Genomic DNA, 20,775 nt, shown 5'->3' on the forward strand with positions numbered 1-20,775 from the left:
CAGGAGGGTTTGTAAAACAAGACAGCCTGTGCGTCTCAGCAGAAAGCAACTGACCACACACCTCTCTTCTGGTACTTGGGAGTCAGCTGCGAACCGGCAAACTCCAAAACAACCGCTCTGACCGCAGCGCGCGTTCGCTCGCTTGCTCAACTGCTGCACGCGGAATTCCGGTTACTGTTTTAGCGCGCTTAAAATTCTGTCAATCAGCGCGTCATGATGGAAACTATAGCGCGAGCGGCAGTTTTAACGCTCACCAGCGCTTCAGCTTAGTCGTTGATGGGATTCTGCAGCTCGTCTGTCGTTTCTTCCTGGGGAAATTAAACACGGAGGATCTTTTCGGTAGAATTAAGTGTCAGTGATACGCGAAAGCCACCGAATCGAGTGTTTTATTTGTGGCTGTATTTGTGGCGTAAGTGAGTTGGGATTCCTGTGAAGGTGCCCATCATCCGCAGTGTGAGCGCGACTGCGGCGGTGAGGTGAAATCCGCAGCGAGAACAGGTAAGCGCTTGACACGGGACAACCGTGTAACGGAATTGGTGTTTTACATCTTGAACTTGTTATTTAACGGATTAACGCATGGGAAAGGTTATTTGAGCAGGTAAGCGAGGCGTGTTACCTGCTATTTAGTATAAGGGCGTGCTGTGAGGAGGGCAATGCAGCACCCGCACCCGCGCGTTACAGGATTGTGCGATATTTTACTCTCTGGAGCTCTTGTATTTAAAACCGAGAACAGCATATGGAGACTGTTTTAAACTGATAACTTAAAATGTGTAGTGCTTTATGAAAAGCGCATACGACTCTTAAAGGGATAGTTCACCCAAAAATGATAATTCTGTCATCGTTTGCTTAACCTCATGTTGTTCCAAACCTTTTTTACTTTCTGGTTCGCAGATGTTGGGCGTACAGCCAGTTCACTTTAATCGTATGGCGACTAAGGCTGTCAGTCACTAATATTATGCCTTAGCATCACATCTTGTGTTCCACGGAAGAAAGTCATACACGTTCGGAACAAGGTGAGGTTGATTAGGCTTAAATAACACAATTTTCAGTGTTGGCTGAGCTATGTTTATAAGACTTAACGCTATTAGATTAGGCTGTGTTGCTCAGTTTGTCTCATCATACAAGGCTTAAGACGTGATTTGTAATATAAAGTGGAGCTGACGCAGTTCGCATGACATTCATTTTACGCACGTTTCACCGCAAAAGCGCTGTTTTGGAAACGCACTCTTTGGCTGGCCAGAGATGAAACGCTACAAACCGCGCGCATGGGACTGTTAAAAGTCTTCAGCAAAAAGAGCCCGTTACAGGCACGCGGCTGTGGCGCGAGAGCGTTAACTAAAGAGCGCAACTTGCTCTCTGAGTCGCGTGCGTGAGCGCTTCTTCTCAGCGTGCGCGCTTTACCTGACGGCGCAGGGTGGAGAATGAGCGGCTATCATACGTGAGATTTTACCCTCAGCATTACTGGCTATTACCCTGTTATGTTCAGAAACTGAGTTTGACACACTGGTTGTCTGTTATCGTGCGTAATTTTCAGTCATTTCATCTTTGTCATCGTTTTAAGCGCTCATGATGGGACGCGTCACTGTATTATCCATCCATCCACTGTATCTGCATTGTTTGTACTGGTCTATTTACATACACCGTTGCAATTATGGGTGGGTCAAGAGTTTTCCCTAATTTACACGTGAAATCAGGGGCAGCTGCAGTAATGTCATGACTCCTGTACTCTGACGGAGCCGCTGACCATTTCCATTTGAGCCATTGTTTTGTGTCTCAAAGCAACTCATCTGCAAACCCTTATGGCTGCCTCAATGCAGCATAGATCAGCTGAGGACACGTCTAACGCATGTTTCTGATGTTCAGTTTGTCCGGTGGACACGTCATCAGTCCTCTGCCCTCACAGCTGTGGAAATGAGCATCCTCTTCAGTAACATCACTGCTGTTTGCCAACCCTGTAATTGGCAGATTTTCGTTGACTTAAACATGAACTGTTTTGTTACACTGATCTGTTGTCCGCTGAGAGTGTCAGTCTGTGGGGTTTGTACTGGAATCTAAATAATCAGAGGAGTTCACACGCTTGTGGTGAGTGTTATTTCAGTAAGGATTCTATTCATAGTGGGACCTCAGTGTTCACAGCCGCTGACTGTATCTGGAGGTTTCTGCCTATGAATTCATGAAGATTGTGTTAATGAAGTATTTAAGCTTTTGTGAACTGAGTGGAATTTGTTCTATTTAGAGGCTGATAAGAAACAAGGCTTTTGTACTATGAGTGTACATTGTGTCTGCATGTGGCCAATTATGGCTTGCTTTTTAATAGAGTAAAGCTATAGGTGAATGCCAGTATGTGTGCATTTGCATGCAACAATATGGCTGTTTTTTGCATCCGTTTGTTAAAAGTGTAGGTGTGGATGAATGTGCTAAGCACTCCGTGCATGTTTTTGCAGTCAGAGTGCCCCTGAGTTTCAAGGAGAAACCGCAAGTACCATCAGGCTGTGATAAAACACGAAACTTAATCATTTCAGTGCGTTCCAGTGGCATCTTAGCCTTGAACGTGTGACGTCTGCTTGTCTCTCTGCCCCCAGAGAGCTTTCAGAGACCTTAAACACAGTGCTATCAGCAAGGATGAATATAATGCTGACATTTTTCAAAGTTTTTTCTCTTCTTGGCCAAAGTTCGAGATGAGCTTAGAATAGATAGAAAGGAGATAGAATGGAATGCATTGAATGCCAACATGGCATTATTAATGATATGAGAGTGAGACTTAATAAAATGTTAGAAATATAGCTGTTAGGATGAGAGTCCAGAGAGTGTGTTCACTCTTCAGTATGAACTCGGAGCGGTTGACATGAGGCTGAATGACTGGTTTGGGAACTGGTGAATGACTCTCTCTGTCTGCCCCCTCTGTTCTTATAGGTTGCAGATTGGCTATACCAGCCAATCAGGTTTGTTTTGCTTTTGCTCTCCAAGACAACAGCATCTGTATTTGAGTTTGGGTATTGCTCTGTTTTAGTATCTGATTGATGCAGTTATGGTGAGAATAATGGCAATATAATTGCATATTCTAATTAATAAAGTATTATATCCAACTTTATCGTTACAGTATTACACTCATGTAGTCATATACTATAAAGCAAATCTCAACTACTTGACTTGTTGCAAAATATAACTTCTATTGCTAAGCTCTTTACATAAAATTTGATAAAGTATGTTTAACTTCATCTGCATACATACAGTATCATATGGCGATATAAACTATATAGCATTTCTCAACAGCTTTATTGCTTGTATTGACACAATATGTGGTTTTAGACTTATACATCACCTGAAAGCTGAATAAATATGCTTTCCATTGATATACGATTTGTTACGATAGGACAATATTGATCCGAGATACTAACTATTTGAAAATCTGCAATCGGAGGGTGTAAAAAATCTAAATATTGAGAAAATCGCCTTTAAAGTTGTCCAAATTATGTTCTTAGCAATGCATATTACTAATCAAAAATTAGGTTTTGATATATTTACGGTAGGACATTTACAAAGTATCTTCATGGAACATGATTTTTACTTAATATTCTAATGTTTTTTTTTGGCATACAAGAAAAATTTCAAATTTTGACCCATACAATATATTTTTAGCTATTGCTTCAAGTATGCCCCAGCGACTTAAGACTGGTTTTGTGGTCCAGGGTCACAAATGTAAAGTATATTATTGCCCAACTATAATCACCTAAATGCACCTATAAGGCATGAAGATATTATAAATGTCGTCATCTTGATTTTCCATAAAGCTCCTCTGGGACAATAACTTGACAATTGTCAATTGTCATTGTCAATGTCAAGTCATTGTCCCAGAGGAGCTTTATGGAAAATCAAGATGATGACATTTATAATATCTTCATGCCTTATAGGTGCATTTAGGTGATTATAGCTCTTCTATGGAGTTTATACAATTTGCTGTTCTGTATACTGTGAGAATGTGTATATCTTTACCTATAACCCAATTAATTAGCAGCTTGATAAGTTGACTTTAGGAAAATGATCTTGAACTGCATGAGCTTTGACTAAAGATGTGTGCTATTTGAACAGCTCGGTAAGACACAATAGCCAACAGGAATCTAAGAGGAAGAAAAATCAATTTTTGTAATCATGTTTTGCTTAATGAGACTCTGCTTGACTGTTTCCCTCTGTTGAAAACGTGTTTGCGTGTGTGTGGTGGAACAAATGAACCAGGTACCTAACCCCTTCTGTTATGACCGGGTTACTACAACAGTTTTTACGACTTATCGTTCCACTATTTACAGGCACATCTCCAAAAATTTGAATATCATGAAAAAGTTCTTTTTTTTTTTTTTTCTTGTAACTTATTTCAAAAAGTTAAACTTTCATATATTTTAATTCATTACATGTAAAGTAAAACATTTCAATTTTTTTTTTTTTAATTTCGATGATTAGAGCTTACAGCTCATGAAAGTAAAAAAAATCAGTATCTCTAAATATTAGAATATTTGCATTTGAGTTTCAATTAATGACCATCCCTACAGTATAAATTCCGGGTATCTCTTGTTCTTTGAAACCACAATAATGGAGAAGACTGCTGACTTGGCAATGATCCAGAAGATGAACATTGACGCCCTCCACAAAGAGGGTAAGTCACAGAAGGTCATTACTGAAAGGTGTGGCTGTTTACAGAGTGCTGTATCAAAGCATATTAAATGCAAAGTTGACTGGAAGGAAGAATTTGGGTAGGAAAAAGTGCACAAGCAACAGGGATTGATTCAAACACTTGGGAGAGCTTCACAAGGAGTGAACTGAAGCTGGAGTCAGTGCATCAAGAGTCACCACGCTCAGACGTCTTCAGGAAAAGGGCTACCAAGCCACTTCTGAACCAGAGACAATGTCAGAAGCGTCTTACCTGGGCTGTGGAGAAAAGAACTGGTCTGTTACTCAGTGGTCCAAAGTCCTCTTTTCAGATTAAAGTAAATTTTGCATTTCATTTGGAAATCAAGGCCCCAGAGTCTGGAGGAAGAGTGGAGAGGCACAGAATCCATGTTGCTTGAAGTCCAGTGTGAAGTTTCCACAGTCAGTGATGATTTGGGCTGCCATGTCATCTGCTGGTGTTGGTCCACTGTGTTTTCTGAAGTCCACAGTCAATGCAGCCATCTACCAGGAAATTTTAGAGCACTTCATGCTTCCTTCTGCTGACAAGCTTTATGGAGATGCTGATTTCATTTTCCAGCAGGACTTGGCACCTGCCCACACTGCCAAAGGTACCAAAAGCTGGTTCAATGACCATGGTGTTACTGTGCTTGATTGGCCAGCAAACTCGCCTGACCTGAACCCCATAGAGAACCCCATAGAGAATCTACGGGGTATTGTCAAGAGGAAGATGAGACACCAGACCCAACAATGCAGATGACCTGAAGGCTGCTATCAAAGCAACCTGGGCTTCCATACCACCTCAGCAGTGCCACAAACTGATCACCTCCATGCCACGCCGCATTGATGCAGTAATTCATGCAAAAGGAGGCCCAACCAAGTATTGAGTACATAGAAATGAACATACTTTTCAGAAGCCTGACATTTCTGTTTAAATATCCTTTTTTTTTTATTGGTCTTATGTAATATTCAAATTTTCTGAGACACTGAATTTTGGGTTTTCATTATCTGAAAGCCATAATCAACAAAATTGCAAGAAATATAATATTTCTTATAAAATATATAATATAATATTATAATATATAATATTAATATAAAATATTTAACTGTTTAATGAATCTATATAATATATGGGTTTCACTTTCTGAAATGAGTGACAAAAAATATTGTCCTTTTCCATGATATTCTAATTTTATTTAGATGTACCTGTATGTTAGCTTGGCAACAAACCTTGATTTTTGTACTGTGTATTTAACATGCAGTGTTTCTTTGGGAAGTAAATTAACCGTGTATCTGGAAAGTTTTTTGTGACTTGGCAGAGCACAAAGTTTATTTGCACAGTAAATATTTGTGTTCGGAACGTAGAGAGAGTTTCTTGTTGCAGATCTGTCCATGCATATGCGCACATGCTCATGTCGTGTGTTTCTGTGTGCGACTGGATGGGATTGTCTGTAGGTAAATGTGTGAATTGCGAGTGACAGTTCTGTGTGCTTGTGACATCTTCAGAATAGACTCCTGCTGTGCGTCCCCATGTCCCACCACGTGTGCGTGCTGGTGAGTACGTGAGCGTGTGTGTCTGTGTGGATAGTGAGGAGAGCGTGATTTCCTCCAGTGAGAAACTCCTCTTCCTATCACCACTGTTGCACATGTGAGTCCCATTACGAAACGACAGGCTATCTGTCTGTGTATATCTGCTTAAAAAAAAAAAAAACCTTTTGATTTTGCTGGTTTTTTTCAAAACGCTGTCATTTTTAAACAACTTAAGCCTTGTTTACAGTATGTTTCTGTAGGTTGCATGTGTAAATTTCACTAGCACCTCATTTGTGTGGTGCTGATTATCTAGTGATGGAAATGTAGCAAGAGAAAGGTTTGAATTTATTGTTTTTGTGGTGTTATTGCTTGAGTGTTTAAAGTTCAATGTTAGATTTTATACACAAGCTTTGTGATCTTAGCTTAATGGCTAAACATCTGGGCTAGTAAATCAAAAGTTAGATTTTCAAATCCATGAAATAACACCACTGTGCACTGAACCTTACACCCTATTCACACTTCTAGCATTTTTTGGGGCAGAAAAGCAACCGTAAGTCGTTGGTTTTCAATGAGAGTTGCTTGAAAATGTTGTCTGCATGCTGAATGATTTGTTTCACTTATGATTGTTCATTTTGTTAATGATGAATCATTATGTGCTGCTTCAATTTTCTGTATATACAAGTGTTTTTTTGCACTTTATTTTTAGCAGCCAGAATATTAGTGCCTTTTTCAAATTGGTGATCTATCTAATTTATTATCAGATTTTCAAAAGCCATCCAGTAATGCTACTGGCAGCTGTCAGTGTCATTGAGAAAAGGGATTTAGGTTGTTCCAAATTTGGAACATTGTTACAATGAACTTGATGTGACCTTTCCGTGTAGTTTCTGTAATATACCTGAGGAAAGAGAGCAGAACAGAGAATTTTTGGTGCAGATCTTCCCATGGGTAAGGTCAGGAGGATTATGTTGAAAACATCCCTCTATGCCAGCTTTTATATTTGCCTCTGCTAAGCCATGTGTGATGGGTAATAAATTAGTTTTGTTTCAGATGCATGAAATGATTTGAAACCTTCAGACAGGCATACGCATCTTGTTCCTTTTGTAGGTGAACTCGCTGTTTGAAACGTCCACCTTAAGTCTCAGTTTTAAAGTGGCGTCAGTGTCTGCAAACGTGTACGAGTTGTAAGCAATATTTCTCTCTCTTTCTTGCAAAGAGAGCGAAAAGTTGAAGCAAGAAGGTCATACTGGTTTTCTATTTGCTTTTTTTTAATTATCAGTTGTGTTCAGGATGTCAGCAACATTTCTATTTTCCATTAATATCCACTCATAACTTTTATGAGATTCTCTTTAGATTCTCTAATGATGCACTTGTCCTTTGCTGTTAGGACAGTGAAATGTACTCATGTTTTGAAGTGTCAACTTCCTGTTGACTTTGGTTTGTCTGTTTAGTGTTTGTCTTTGACGTTATGCATTCTGGGTTGCCAAGGTTGGGTTTAATTCCCCTTGACCGTAAGCATCGGACTAGACAAACTAACATGTTTTTCGCTGTCTTAATTTCTGCAGGCACATGTGCATCCATTCAGCGTATTTCAATCATGTTGTGAATGTCTATACTATATAACAGATGCCTTGAAGCTTGTCTGCAGTTGCATTCATGTAGTTAGTCTGTCATTGTGTATGTGGGTTTCTTTCTCTGTGTTCTGTGCATTAAGCATCTCCGTTGTATCACTGAGCTTCAGTCCCTCTGCCACCCACTCGCACATCTATAAGTGTTCCCATGGAAACATGACTTTTTAGCTCCATTATCCCTCTTAATGTACCTCCCCACACGCAGGCGTACACATACAAATCACAACTGCAGTGTGGGCTAGAGGGCGCCAGTGAGTCTATCATCATGAGCATTGATTAAATGCAAGGGGAATGATCAAACTTGTCCTATAAATCAGCATGGTGAATGGAATCGGACACTGAATGCTGAGTTGAGTAAGCCTTATTCCTCCTTTATAGGAGTCGACATGTTTTCCAGGATTATGAATGGTGTTGTATTTCCAAACATTTTATGGATGCAGACAAGAAATTACAGCTGTCGCATGATCCTTCCCACCAACGTTTTGTGCCCTTGGCATCCCACATTCTTCCAGCGCCTTCAAGATAAGCGTTTTCAAGCCCTCATTGGACGCACTTCACAAGTCGTCTTATTTGGTACAGCTAACATGAATGAAGGTGATATTAGAATCTTGTCAGAGTGATTCATGTCACCGCAGTGCCATGGGATGGAACATCCTCTTAGAGTAAAATGGAAGGTAAATGTGGTAAACACACAGGTTATTTCCACTTTTCCAGTGTCACTGTGATTTAGCTTCTGGGGAGCGGTCATGCATGCTCACCAAGACCCCTCGGATTCACTCGCACAAGAAATGTGATGCGGTTAAGCATGTAGAAAATCAAACTAAACAGCCTGACCAACTGCAGAGAGGGAAAGAAAAGAGGAATGGATTACGTTTCCTTCATCCTAAACCACAGGAGCCCCTGCTGAAAGGACTCGAAAACAGCCTTACGTGTTTACGCCAAGGGCTCTGACAAACAGCGCGAGGGAGGAAGGTAAATAGAAAACGGAATGGAGTGCTATCTTCCTGTCCCGACTCCTGCACGCAGATGAGGAGGAGAAGAGAACGCTGGCGCTCATTCAATGAGGAAGTTGTGGCAAAAAGTTCAGCTAGTGATTCCACAGGCAACCACGGACCGCATTTACATTTTGATTTGTATAAAATGCATATTGATGAGACTCCTCTGCATATGTTTTTGTAGCCACTTGCGACGCTCGAATGATGTGTAATCTACCAGCTGTGGACAATAGCTCATCTGTCTACTCACACGCATATGGATGGAAGTGAGCACATCATAGTTAGCCCTCATCAAAGAAGCTTCTGTGTGCCTCTCGTTCTTCATTATCTCTACATACGACACCCATGACGCTTTGCCTCCAGGCCATTACCAATGTGACATCTTCACTCACGCTATATGCTCATATGTCTGTGTGTATGTGCTCATGCAAACGTCTTTGTCATCGGCACTTGAATGGTGGTATTGAACGTCAGTTTGACCAGGAAACCATAGTGCAGACACAGTGATGGTTTTGTGTCATTGCGTTGCTTTTGACTTTATGGATGTGTCTGTATCATGGAGCCTTGGAGAGGGAAGTAAATGAGTTATGAGCGAGAGTGCGCACACACACTGTTTATTGATGACTCATACAGTTTAAGTCGAAGTCCTCCAAAATGCCTCTAAATGAGTGAGTCATTTCTTGAACTCATTCTTATCAGTAATTTAACAGCTATGGTTGTCTGAATAATGTGTTATTAGAATAACTTCATAAGACTTGACATAAGCAGATATTGACTTGACTCGCTGCATGATTCCTCAAAAACCAGCTGTAATTATCACAGTTGCGCTAATATAAACAATCTTGAAATACAAGGTAAATCAATTTTTGCATGGGGAGGAGAAATCCAGTAAAATTACATGCATGCAAAAATTGTCCCCTTGTTCTTAAACTCTCTGCTGCCTTATGATTGTACTGGCTGATTTTGTCGGCTGTTGTGTTGCTGATGATATTTGTTTTCGTCTCATGTCACTCCAGGTAGTAATAGTTGTTGTGTGGTTTTTTTTTTTTTTTTTTTTGTTAGAGGCACAATTTTAGTTGCTTTTCTTGTGACTTGGAAAACCGTTTCCATCTCTATTCTCTCTCCTTCTGTCCGTTCTTCCATTTGGTCTCACAGTTAATGTTGAGGCGGTGATTTATCACTTGTGTGAGTCTGTAAGAAAATGGGTTTTCTCTTAGAACAGAGGCGGAGCTGACAGATTCTTTAAAACTGTGCTTTTGCTGCCTTGCTGGCTATTACAATGTGTTTCCAAGCTGTTCCAGTGTGTTCAACTGACTTCAGTGGGGCAGTGATTTATTTTAGGCTTTGAATCTGCACACATCTGCCTTCAGAATGCTAGATTTTAAGGAAAAGCTAATTGCTGTATAAGTGTGTTAGAATTCAGCGGTCATGTTCCTAAAGTATGTCCACTCTCATCTGATTACTGCCAACAAGAGGGAAGAGGCTTCATGGTTTATGGCCAGGACTTATGTCCAGTCTTAAGGGCCATTCACCCCGACGACGATAACTTTAATGATAATTTTAACTGTAAAGTTTTAATAATCATTCTAATTCTATGAGAGCAGGGAAGTCCACACTACAGCTGTAATGATAACGATGCAGGGGAATGATATTGTTGGAATTACTTTAAGAATGATGAATGATAAAACCTACCCACAGACGACAAAACTGCAGTGCACATTAATAAACGGAACGTTGTCTGTTGGTGTGGATGCAAATATAGTTATTGTTCTTGATGCAGTGCTCCAAATGGAGTCTTCCCCACATTTTATGTACTTTAAGGGAAGGTCTGCAAAATAGACCTGGACACACACACAAAATAAATGTGGCGAATGACAAGATTTACATGTCCCAACTGGATTTTTGTAATTAAAATTGGGAGTTCAGAGACCCTTTTTAATGGAGAATAACTGGAGGAAAGCCTCCAAGATTCCACTTAAGGAACACTGAGGTGTGTGTGTGGAGAATGGGAGGGTATAAATTGGATTACCAGTGTTGAATCCAGTCGTGTGTATCAGGGCCCCAATCCCAAGATTATTCCACTCACTCACTCACTCACTCACTCACTCACTCACTCACTCACTCACTCACTCACTCACTCACTCACTCACTCACTCACTCACTCACTCACTCACTCACTCACTCACTCACTCACTCACTCACTCACTCACTCACTCACTCACTCACTCACTCACTCTCTCACACACACACACAGACAAATTAAAAACAGTTTAATGGTTTATAATAATCATTTCTAAGCTTGTGATTTATCAAGCATTCATGTCTAAGAAGTTAATCTTGCAGGTCCAGTTCATCCAACACTGTACTGGATGAGATTGAGTATTAATACTGTATGTAAAGCAGTGCTCGATGGGTCATCTCCAGTTCATCTTGTAGAACATGGCACTAACAACGCCGAGGTTATACATACCCTGCTTTGGATAAGTGTTTACAAAATGAATGTGACTGTCTCCCACATCTTTCTTAATATGGACTGTGTTGGCTGTTGTTTTCAGAGATCATATCTGACTTTATTTTTTACATACTTGCCCTTCATACATCGTTATTCAGTTTGACCATATAGTTTACCTTTGGGTGAAAACTGTTGGTTCCATAGAAAGGAAAAAAGCTAGGACGCTGTTCAGTTACTGATCTAGGGCCAGCTGTTGCAATTTAGTCACATTCATTATTGAAGACAAAACTAAGCTCAAGTCAGCTGAAACCTCTAGCCATCCTTCCTTTTAGTTGATGATATGTGACGTGCAGTGATGACAGTCAGACCCCACCTCCGGCTGGCCCAGCACACATCAGCACTGTATTAGAGACTCTGCTGTGTGGGAAATGAACTTTTATGATCTCTGATTTATTACCTGCATCAGTGCCTCTGAAACGCCCCAGGATTGCTTTGAGGAAAGCTGAAGGGAAAAGCCTTCAGTCTGGGTGAGAAATCAAACCCACACCCCCATCAACCCCCACCACACACATCGCTGCTGCCCTCACTGCTGCTGCTCACGTGTGTACGCTATGAAGGCAAGTTTCCATGTGTGTGTTTATGCAGTTATGTCAGCACTGTCACTTCTTGTGTATGTTGTGCATTGCTTGTAGAGAATATTTAATTTTTTTTTTACATTTTAATTTAATAGATTTAAATGTGTATATAATTATTTTAAATACTTTTATTTTTTTATTGGCAATATTTCACGTTAGCCAGTCTTTCTCAAATCACATGCAATTCATAAACTTACAGCTCAGCTGAAATACATATTTTTGCTGTAACGCTACAGATTCAGCAGCACCGCACACTGCTCCGAAACACTAGTGTGCTGGAAATATTTGCTGTGGAAGTGGCTAACGTTTTGATTTAAGGTGCTGAACTGTGCATTTGTCTCACAGCAAGTGTTGGGATCATAAATAAGACTTCCTCTTAAACACTGAGAGGTGACCTCTCATGAATGCCATTTGAAAACTTATCAAGTAGTGTGAGAGGGAAAAAAAAAAGTTCACAGAGTGAGCAGAGAGAAAGAACCGAAAAGCCAGTGGAGAGCGCACAAGTTTAAAGTGGTGTGACTGACCAAGGATATGATTTTAGCTGCCCGCATCTTATATGTGGAAGTGAAGAGAGAATGAGGGAATGTGTGAAACGTGCTGAGACTCACGAATAGTACACCTTCAGGTGAAAGAGGAAAGACCTGATTTGTCTACAAGCTCTGCTTCTCTTGGCTAAAGGGTTTTTAGGAGCATTTGGGAGTTTGAAAGATACACTTGGTTAGGATCTGGTTGGTTAAGCAGCCATTGATAACTGGAAACCCCTTGTTTGGCTACTTTTCCAAGAGTGGTGATGGACCAGCATCAGTGAGGCTAAGTAATTAGGCTTTCCTGTAGCTCAAATAGTAGAGCATGGCGCTAGCAACGCAAAGGTCATGGGTTCGATTCCCAGGGAAAGCAAGAGCTGATAAAATGTAAAAACTGTAACTTGAATGCAATGTAAGTCGCTTTGGATAAAAGCGTCTGCTAAATGCATAAATATAAATATAAATGTAATTAGCCAGTATTGGACTACTGACTTGTTTATTTTAATTCAAAGTTAGTAATGTTGTGTAAAATCATATCCATTTTTTTGTGTGTTGTTTAATGTCATTATTGGTGTGGATGTTTGGTCCAGCTTTGAGATTAAGTGTTTAATGCGGATGTCAGACAGACTTGTTTTGTCCTCCCATCAGTGTATTTCTACACAGTTGTGTGTGCTTGATAATCTGTGTCTTCTGTTGGGCTGCTTGCTCGTCTTTTGTAATATGGATGAATGTCTAATGAAGAAAAGGAGGCTTTAAAGCCTCTGAAATTACACATAATGGTTTGAGTCCTAGTTAAAATGGAAAATTCTTCAAAGTCTTCAGTTATTCACTCACTTCTGTGGTACACAAGATATTGAAAAATATTTTTTGTGTTCTGCAGAAGAAAGTCATGCAGGTTTGAAATTTGGTGTATGATGATGACAGAATTGGGATGAACTGTCACTTTAACATTACACACTACTTTGTGGTCTTCCTGAGACATCAGTTAATTGAATACAAGACCTCATCTAGTCATAATAACGAGAGACAAATAAGACATTTGTTTATATGGTAAGCTGAGCATGGCAAACATCTATAGGAAGCAGTTTGGAGTCTAACCTAATAACAGGATAATGGCAATAAGGATCAGTAGCTCTTCAATGGGCCTCTTAACAGTATCGTAACCTCTTTATCTGAAGAGATAACATTCAGTGCATTCAACGCCCATGACACTGGGCATCAGCACAGATAGCGAGCAGGTGGACCGAGTGGGAAAGAGAAGGTATGTTGATGTGCTTCTATGCATGATTGAGTGTGTATCTTTATCTGATCGTTTATCATTTCCATGTGAGTCTGTGGGAAGTGTGTGTGTTAGCCAGTACAGTCGGCCGCAGTATCTTTTTATGGTCTGCTGGAGAAATGTGCCCGCTCAAGGCAGAAAGCACCCCTGACGAACACGTTTTCATCTTGGAGTGAGACCCTGACTTGTTTGATAAAGGTGTGAGAGGGGAAAAATGCATTTGTGTGCAAAAGGGAAGTGATTTGTGTATGTGTGTAAGCGAAGGAGAGGAAGATGGATGGAAAGCGGTTGACAGAGTCTGTTTGAACCGAGAGCTGCTGTGGAGGATTACGGTCCCTCTGATCAGAGCGAGGGAGGAAATGGAAAGAAGGAAATGGGAGCGAGAGCGAGGACAGGCAGATGTCAACATGTCTCTCAGATCCACTGGATTTGTCTGACCAGCATTTGGTCTCAATCCATTGCTTTGAAATGCCACGATTCAGGGAGAGCTGTAGTTTTGATTAATTCTGTAAATAATTAGTTTGATCCATGCAGATATCAAACACCACATTAGTTCATGACAAGTACAATAATACTATAATTCAAATGACAATGCACTAGTGCTAACGTCACTTTGACCTTGTGCTGTGCTGACCAACAAAAAAACTGCTTTGTTTGAAAGTGACTTCTGTGTGAAAAGTGCTTTGACAATGGATCTTTTTATTTATTTATTTTTTTTTTTTGGATGCATAATTTAGCTAATATGACCGCAGCTTTAATAATACAATGCGGTTTTTTTTTTTTTTTTTTTTTTTTTTTTTTTAATATTGTTAGCAGTCCAGTGCCATACACAAAATAAGTTAAAGATATCTATCTATATAATATTGTTTTTGTGAATTATTTTTGTCCATAATAAAGGTATTGAAAATCAGATTTTATAGATGCGTTGGCCCTTAAATTCCATATTATTTTAGTCAATTTTAATTGACACTGAAGAGTAAGTGAATTGCACATTATTTGTCGTGTGACCTTTTTGTTGCTCTCTCTCTTTTGAGCATCCTGATGTCCCATCAGATTTTGGTGGGCGGAGCTCCTTCGCCCTCTGGGAGGGCTGTAGATAATTAAAAACCCTTATCTGTATGTGCTCGGTGTGTAAACATAACTCATTTTCTTCCTAGCATCCTTCTGTCACCCTTTCCTTCAGACCCACATCAGGGATGAATCCCTCCATCTGTCCATAGAGGGATGAGGAGTGCAGGCTGTGCTAATGAAAGTCGAACAGGAGGATGTGTGCGTAAGCGTCTGTGTGTATGCGTGATTTTGCCTGTGCGGGTGTCAGAGTATGAGATTTTGTGACATGCAGTAATCAAAGTTGAATTGCACTGTTCTGAGATAATGCTCTTAGATCAGGGAGGATAAATTCTGGATTGTTCAGATGCCCTTGGCCCCCCACCCCCTCCCACAAACATTTGATTAAATTCAAGGTTGAGTGTTTGCAAAGCCTGGAAAGGCTCCAGTCAAACACACTGGTCTTTGGTGAATTTAGTTGCTTATTCTTTTCCTATTGGTTTTTTGGTCCTATGTCAATTAATACTGCTAGCTGGTCTCTGAGACCTTCACTTGACCTCATTTGACACGCAGATGGCCTGGAGTTTAGCTCGAAATGCAAAAAGTAGCATGGAAATAGTCTACCACTGCCAGTATCCACCCACCTAACTTGAAGTCAGGATTTAAGCAGCCTGGTGTCAACTCAGTTTGCCATACTGATGCCCAGTGTGGAGCGCATGGTGTTTGGCAGTTGGTGCACATTTTAGCCAGAAGGCCATGAATGAGACAGTCTGGATAGGGAAACATAGGTTTGTTACAGCAGATTCAATCTGAGATGTCAGAAGGTAGAGTAATAATTCAAATGCACTTATACAGTGATGCTTAAGAAATCTTTTTTGACTGGATTTTGAAGTCTAGATTGTTCATGTAGCTCATAATGGACTGAAATCAACATCTGTATGTTGCTTTTTTTGTCTTTAGCACAGAGCTTTTTCCAGTTCTGTAGTCCAGTCTGTTCTAAAATGCCTTTGACTCACAATTACACATTTTCTTGTTAGTGCTGTGTTACTCTGATTATTTGTGCTGGTTTTCTGGAAGCACAAAAGAAACTGCATCAAGTGAGACTTCACTGTCGCAGTTGTATCCTAGAAAGACAAAGAATTGGAATGAGAAGCATGAATATCCAATTATTTATCAAGTGAACACACACATAGCTTAAACCTTAAATGTGCCGTTTCCTCACATTCCCAGAGATGCTGCTTGTGTGTGGTATTAACCATTAATTCATTGGCACTCTTTGATGTGGCTACTCAGCATGTGGTCTCCAGTCCATGTGTGTGTGTGTGTGTGTGTGTTGCAAGCAAGCTTTCCAATAGAAGAACTGATTTTCTATTGGCAACATGCTGGACTGTTGGAGTATCTCCGGTCTGGAGGTCAACTCATGTTTCCTGTTCAAGATACTGGGAATGCTGTATCCAATCCAACTGGCAATCTCCTAAAGCAACCTATGGGAAGATGCTAGAATTATAAACCCCTGTTTTTGGATGACCTTGCAGATTAGGTGATCCTAAAGCCCAGCACTAGATGCATTTTTTTTAATTTTACCACCATGGATTGGCATGGATGCTTAACATCCAACCATGTACCAAAAAGCCTCTTGCAAACCAAGCTGCTTATTATTTTAAAATAGTTTTATACCTGCACATTAATATTTCAGAGAGTTGTTGGAGCCATAGCCTAATGGTTAGTAAACAAGCTACAGATCCATTGAGCCATAGTATTCGTATGGGAGATATAGTTTTAAATCCTCATCCCATTATTTCCCGTCTTCAACCCATATAGTTTCCTGTTGTTTCTCTACTTTGTCCTTGTAAAAAAATAGTATTTAATTATAGAGCTTCTACATGTGATTGCTTTATGGGACGGATGTTGATTTGGTCTTTTGATTGCTGTTTGAACCCCCCCAACGAGCCGAGGGGTCATAATTGGTGTTTTGATTCAGCTTTACTAGACCACCACTTCCTCATGCATGTTTTTACCTCTGCTCACATCTCCGTTTTCTCCCACTTTAAATGTAATAGCTAGTAAATGATACCTGCTGTAGTGTTTTGAAGTGGTTCTTTGCTAGACTTTTCTATCAGAGAACATTATCCCCCACTGCTCAGATTACACACACTACTATATTTCAAACCATTCTCTTCTTGCACATGAACACAGCTGCAGCAGGACCATTCTCACGCAGAATGGAAAGTGTACCGAACTCTTTATTACTCTCCTATGCCTCTGAGTGGGCTAACGCTCCCTCACCGTGTGTCTCTGCTTTCTGTTTCAGTGGCTAATCATTACTGTGGAGTCCATACCCTTTACACTGTATAACATCTTAATGCCCACTACAATGGCTAAGCAGTGATTTTCACATCTGCTGTGAACCTCCGCAGTTAAGTGCTAGCCAAGTGTACCACTACTAGCTTTCTCTACAACTAAAAATACAGCTTTTATATACTCTGTATGCATTCATATGCAGACCTTTAGCATTAGTACTGCTCAACACTACAGAGTCAAAAGCTGCTTATTTTGCTCAAGTATAATAAGCAAACTTTTTTTTTTTTTTTTTGTCTTTTGTGCAGCCATTAGCGATTCCATCTAATTGGCCCTGTGGTCCCACCACTACTCAGACATTGCAGGCATGACTGTGAGCTCTGCCTTTCCTTCAGCTGTGTCAGCAGGTGAACTGCCCTATCTGGAAAGATGGAAGAAAATCGGCAAAGCATGCAAATCGCATACTAAGGGGAAAATCAATTTGGAGGGCCAGAGGTCCAGCTGTGAGGTGGAGCACAGGCAGAGAAATTGTGCCCATCCTAGCTGTTAACTCCTGGGGAAAATGCATCATCCCATTGAGAATGGCATCCATTCATGCCAACTGTGCGAGCTCCCAGAGTGCCCTTTTCTACCTCTCTTTCTCTTTCTAATTACTTGTGCGCTTTTAAAATGGTAGGAAAACTGTCATGTGGCTTTAATAATTTGTCTTTTCTCCTCAGATAATCTTTTGTAGAGGATACAGTGAATTTTGGTTTCCAGTTTTATTGCGGTCGAAGCTATTGCTAATATCTTTAATGCTAACATTCTTCTGTTCTTTCTCTCTGTGCAGGAACAGAATGTCCCAACTTCACGAGAAGCCTGAATACTGATACAGTGCACAGGTAGCAAGTAGTGGACAGAGACACTCTTCCCGTAAGGCAACAGGACAATGGATTCCCACAACAGGAGATGGAACTTTTTCACTTTTTCTTGCTGCATCATTGTCCTGCTGGTCCCCCTCGTGGCTACGAGGCCACAACAGCCTTCAGCGGCATCCAGAGTACATGAGAAATACAGCACATTCCGGGTGGAATACCCTGAATGGACCTTTAACCATCTTGCGGTGGACCACAGAAATGGGAATGTGTACCTTGGGGCAGTGAACCGCATCTACAAACTCTCACCTGGGTTGGATGTACAGGTGTCACATCAGACTGGTCCAGATGAGGATAACCGGAACTGCTACCCGCCCCGTATAGTGCAGCCTTGTAGCGAACCACTCACGTTGACCAACAACGTCAACAAGATGCTGCTCATGGACTACCGTGAGAACCGGCTGCTGGCCTGTGGCAGCCTGTATCAGGGTATTTGCAAACTCCTCCGCCTGGATGATCTCTTTAAGCTTGGAGAGCCCTTCCATAAAAAAGAGCACTACCTCTCTGGCGTCAACGAGAGTGGCTCCGTTTTTGGGGTCATTGTGTCTTATGGTGACGCCTCACCTGATAAGCTGTTTGTGGCCACAGCTGTCGACGGAAGACCGGAGTACTTCCCGACGATATCCAGTCGTAAGCTCACCCGTAACTCTGAGGAGGATGGGATGTTCGCCTACGTCTTCCATGATGAATTTGTTGCCTCCATGATTAAAATCCCATCGGATACATTCACAGTGGTACCAGACTTTGACATCTATTACATATATGGGTTTAGCAGTGGAAATTTTGTGTATTTTCTCACATTGCAACCCGAAATGGGAGGAGGCCCAACAACCGGGTCATCCTCGGCCGGGCGTGAACAGGTGTACATTTCCAAACTGGTGCGTCTCTGCAAGGACGACACTGCGTTTAACTCATATGTTGAGGTTCCTCTCGGTTGCGTTAAGGGTGGGGTTGAGTATCGGCTCTTGCAGGCGGCCTACCTGTCCAAGGCAGGTACCATCCTGGCACGTTCGCTGGGCATAGGACCCGATGATGACATCCTTTATGCCGTGTTCTCCAAAGGACAGAAAAGGAGGCCCAAGGAGTCGTCTCAGGAGTCGGCTCTTTGCGTGTTCACTCTGAAAGAAATTAACGAAAGAATTAAGGACCGGCTGCAGTCGTGCTATAAAGGAGAGGGAACCCTGGATCTCGCTTGGCTCAAAGTGAAAGACATCTCGTGCAGTAGCGCGGTGAGTATATTCAGCACACCCCTGCTTACCTGCCATTAGTGGAACAATTCTACTTGTGACAGTTACTATAGTAACACTCTATGACTCACAATAATTGATGTGAACACTATTACATTCAGGGCTAGTCATCAAATTGTATACAAATTGAAGTTTTTGAAACAAGACCATTCAGTTTTTACCAGAGCGTAGAGCTAATTGTGGTCTGATAAAGGTGCACGTATGAGGTAGTGCCCACTAGCAATACAAAACCACTTTTGATCAATTACCACTGGCTGTGCTTATAACAAGTCTTTTGACAACATAGGACAAGGTATCGAAATAAAGTGACATTTTTAATGGTTCCCTAGAAGCTGACTGTTTTGAAAGCAAAAGGCTTGTATTTTAAACTGTGGGTGTTTGGGCTAAATGAATTGGAGAATTTGTCTTTCCAATTTCAGTCAGCATTTTAAACCAATATTTACAGAAGGACAATGATATTTTATATTGCAGTAGATCTGGGGCCCGTTTCAATAAGGAGGTTCAACCAACTCTGAGTTGACTTACTCTGAGATGGGAAACTCAGATTTTTCGGTTACATAACAGCTGAATTGTTAGTTTACTCAACTCTAAGTAGGTTGACTCTGAGTTAAGCGCGTACACCACGACTATGAAAAGTCATGATCAGCGGAGCGCCGAAATTACGATTCACCATGGCAACAGTTCCCGCCAAAAACGTCAGCGTGCGTACTTCCGTCAATGCGTAACATTAATTCTTAATAACGGTCTATAACTTAATAACTGTTATAATATCAGAGGTGAAAACTAAGTTATTTAACTAATATTTATTTTAATGGTATCCCATGGCCACAACAAAAAAAAAAAAACAGAAAAAAGAAACAAGAATGTGGCAGTAGCTAAAAAAGAAAGCACAATTAAAAATGCAATTCAATCCAGGTAAAGCTTTAAACAATGAATTTAATATTAAATATCATTCAATGTCTATTTCAATGCGCTGTAGCTTTTTCCACAGTCTAAAACACCCTTTTCACATAACTAAATATTGTCCAATCCAACTGGTTACATATCTTAGAGTAATATTAACTACTGACTTGTCGACAGCAAGCACCAGCACCATTGACAGATGAAGAGGAGATGGTAGAGTATTGAAAGATTTCTAAAATCCAAAAGTAAAAAGAATAACTTTTGCTTTTGTATTAGGAAATAAAGATGACCCCAAAAAAAAAGTGAATTTGTTTATTTAACAGCTGTGGTGGTGGTTATGGCTCGTACTACCCCTCCATCTGGCATCCATAAAGTAATCAGTTTAATTTTCATAAGGTGCGATGGAGGGGATATGCTTGTCATCAATGCATCCAACCACAGTGGAAATCCTGAAGGAAGTTCTGATTATTGGGTTACTTCCAGACATCATAGATGTTATCAAGTGAATGTCATTTTTAGATTAGCCTCATTTAAACCGATTTTTACCGCACTGACCTACAGTCCTGCGAAACCCCTTTTTGACAGATTTGTGCCCAGGAAAAAAATCTCAGAAAGAGCGTGAGAGCGATGCACACTTTCCTTAAAATCTGCATATAGGACTTAT

General features: G+C 40.7%; 1 protein-coding gene across 1 annotated transcript in view; it reads left to right on the plus strand.

The window, feature by feature from the left end:
• Positions 1-208: 208 nt before the first annotated feature.
• The window catches only part of LOC306861089 (plexin-A4-like), a 224,644-nt gene continuing 204,077 nt past the window's right edge, over positions 209-20,775 (plus strand). The window contains exons 1-2 of the mRNA XM_079403167.1: positions 209-498; positions 17,877-19,190. Of these exons, the coding sequence (XP_079259293.1) occupies positions 17,976-19,190 (1,215 nt within the window). The 5' untranslated portion in view covers positions 209-498; positions 17,877-17,975. The remainder of the gene's footprint in view (positions 499-17,876; positions 19,191-20,775) is intronic.

This window comes from Barbus barbus, assembly GCF_936440315.1.
Source record: "Barbus barbus genome assembly, chromosome: 42".
Lineage (NCBI taxonomy): Eukaryota > Metazoa > Chordata > Actinopteri > Cypriniformes > Cyprinidae > Barbus > Barbus barbus.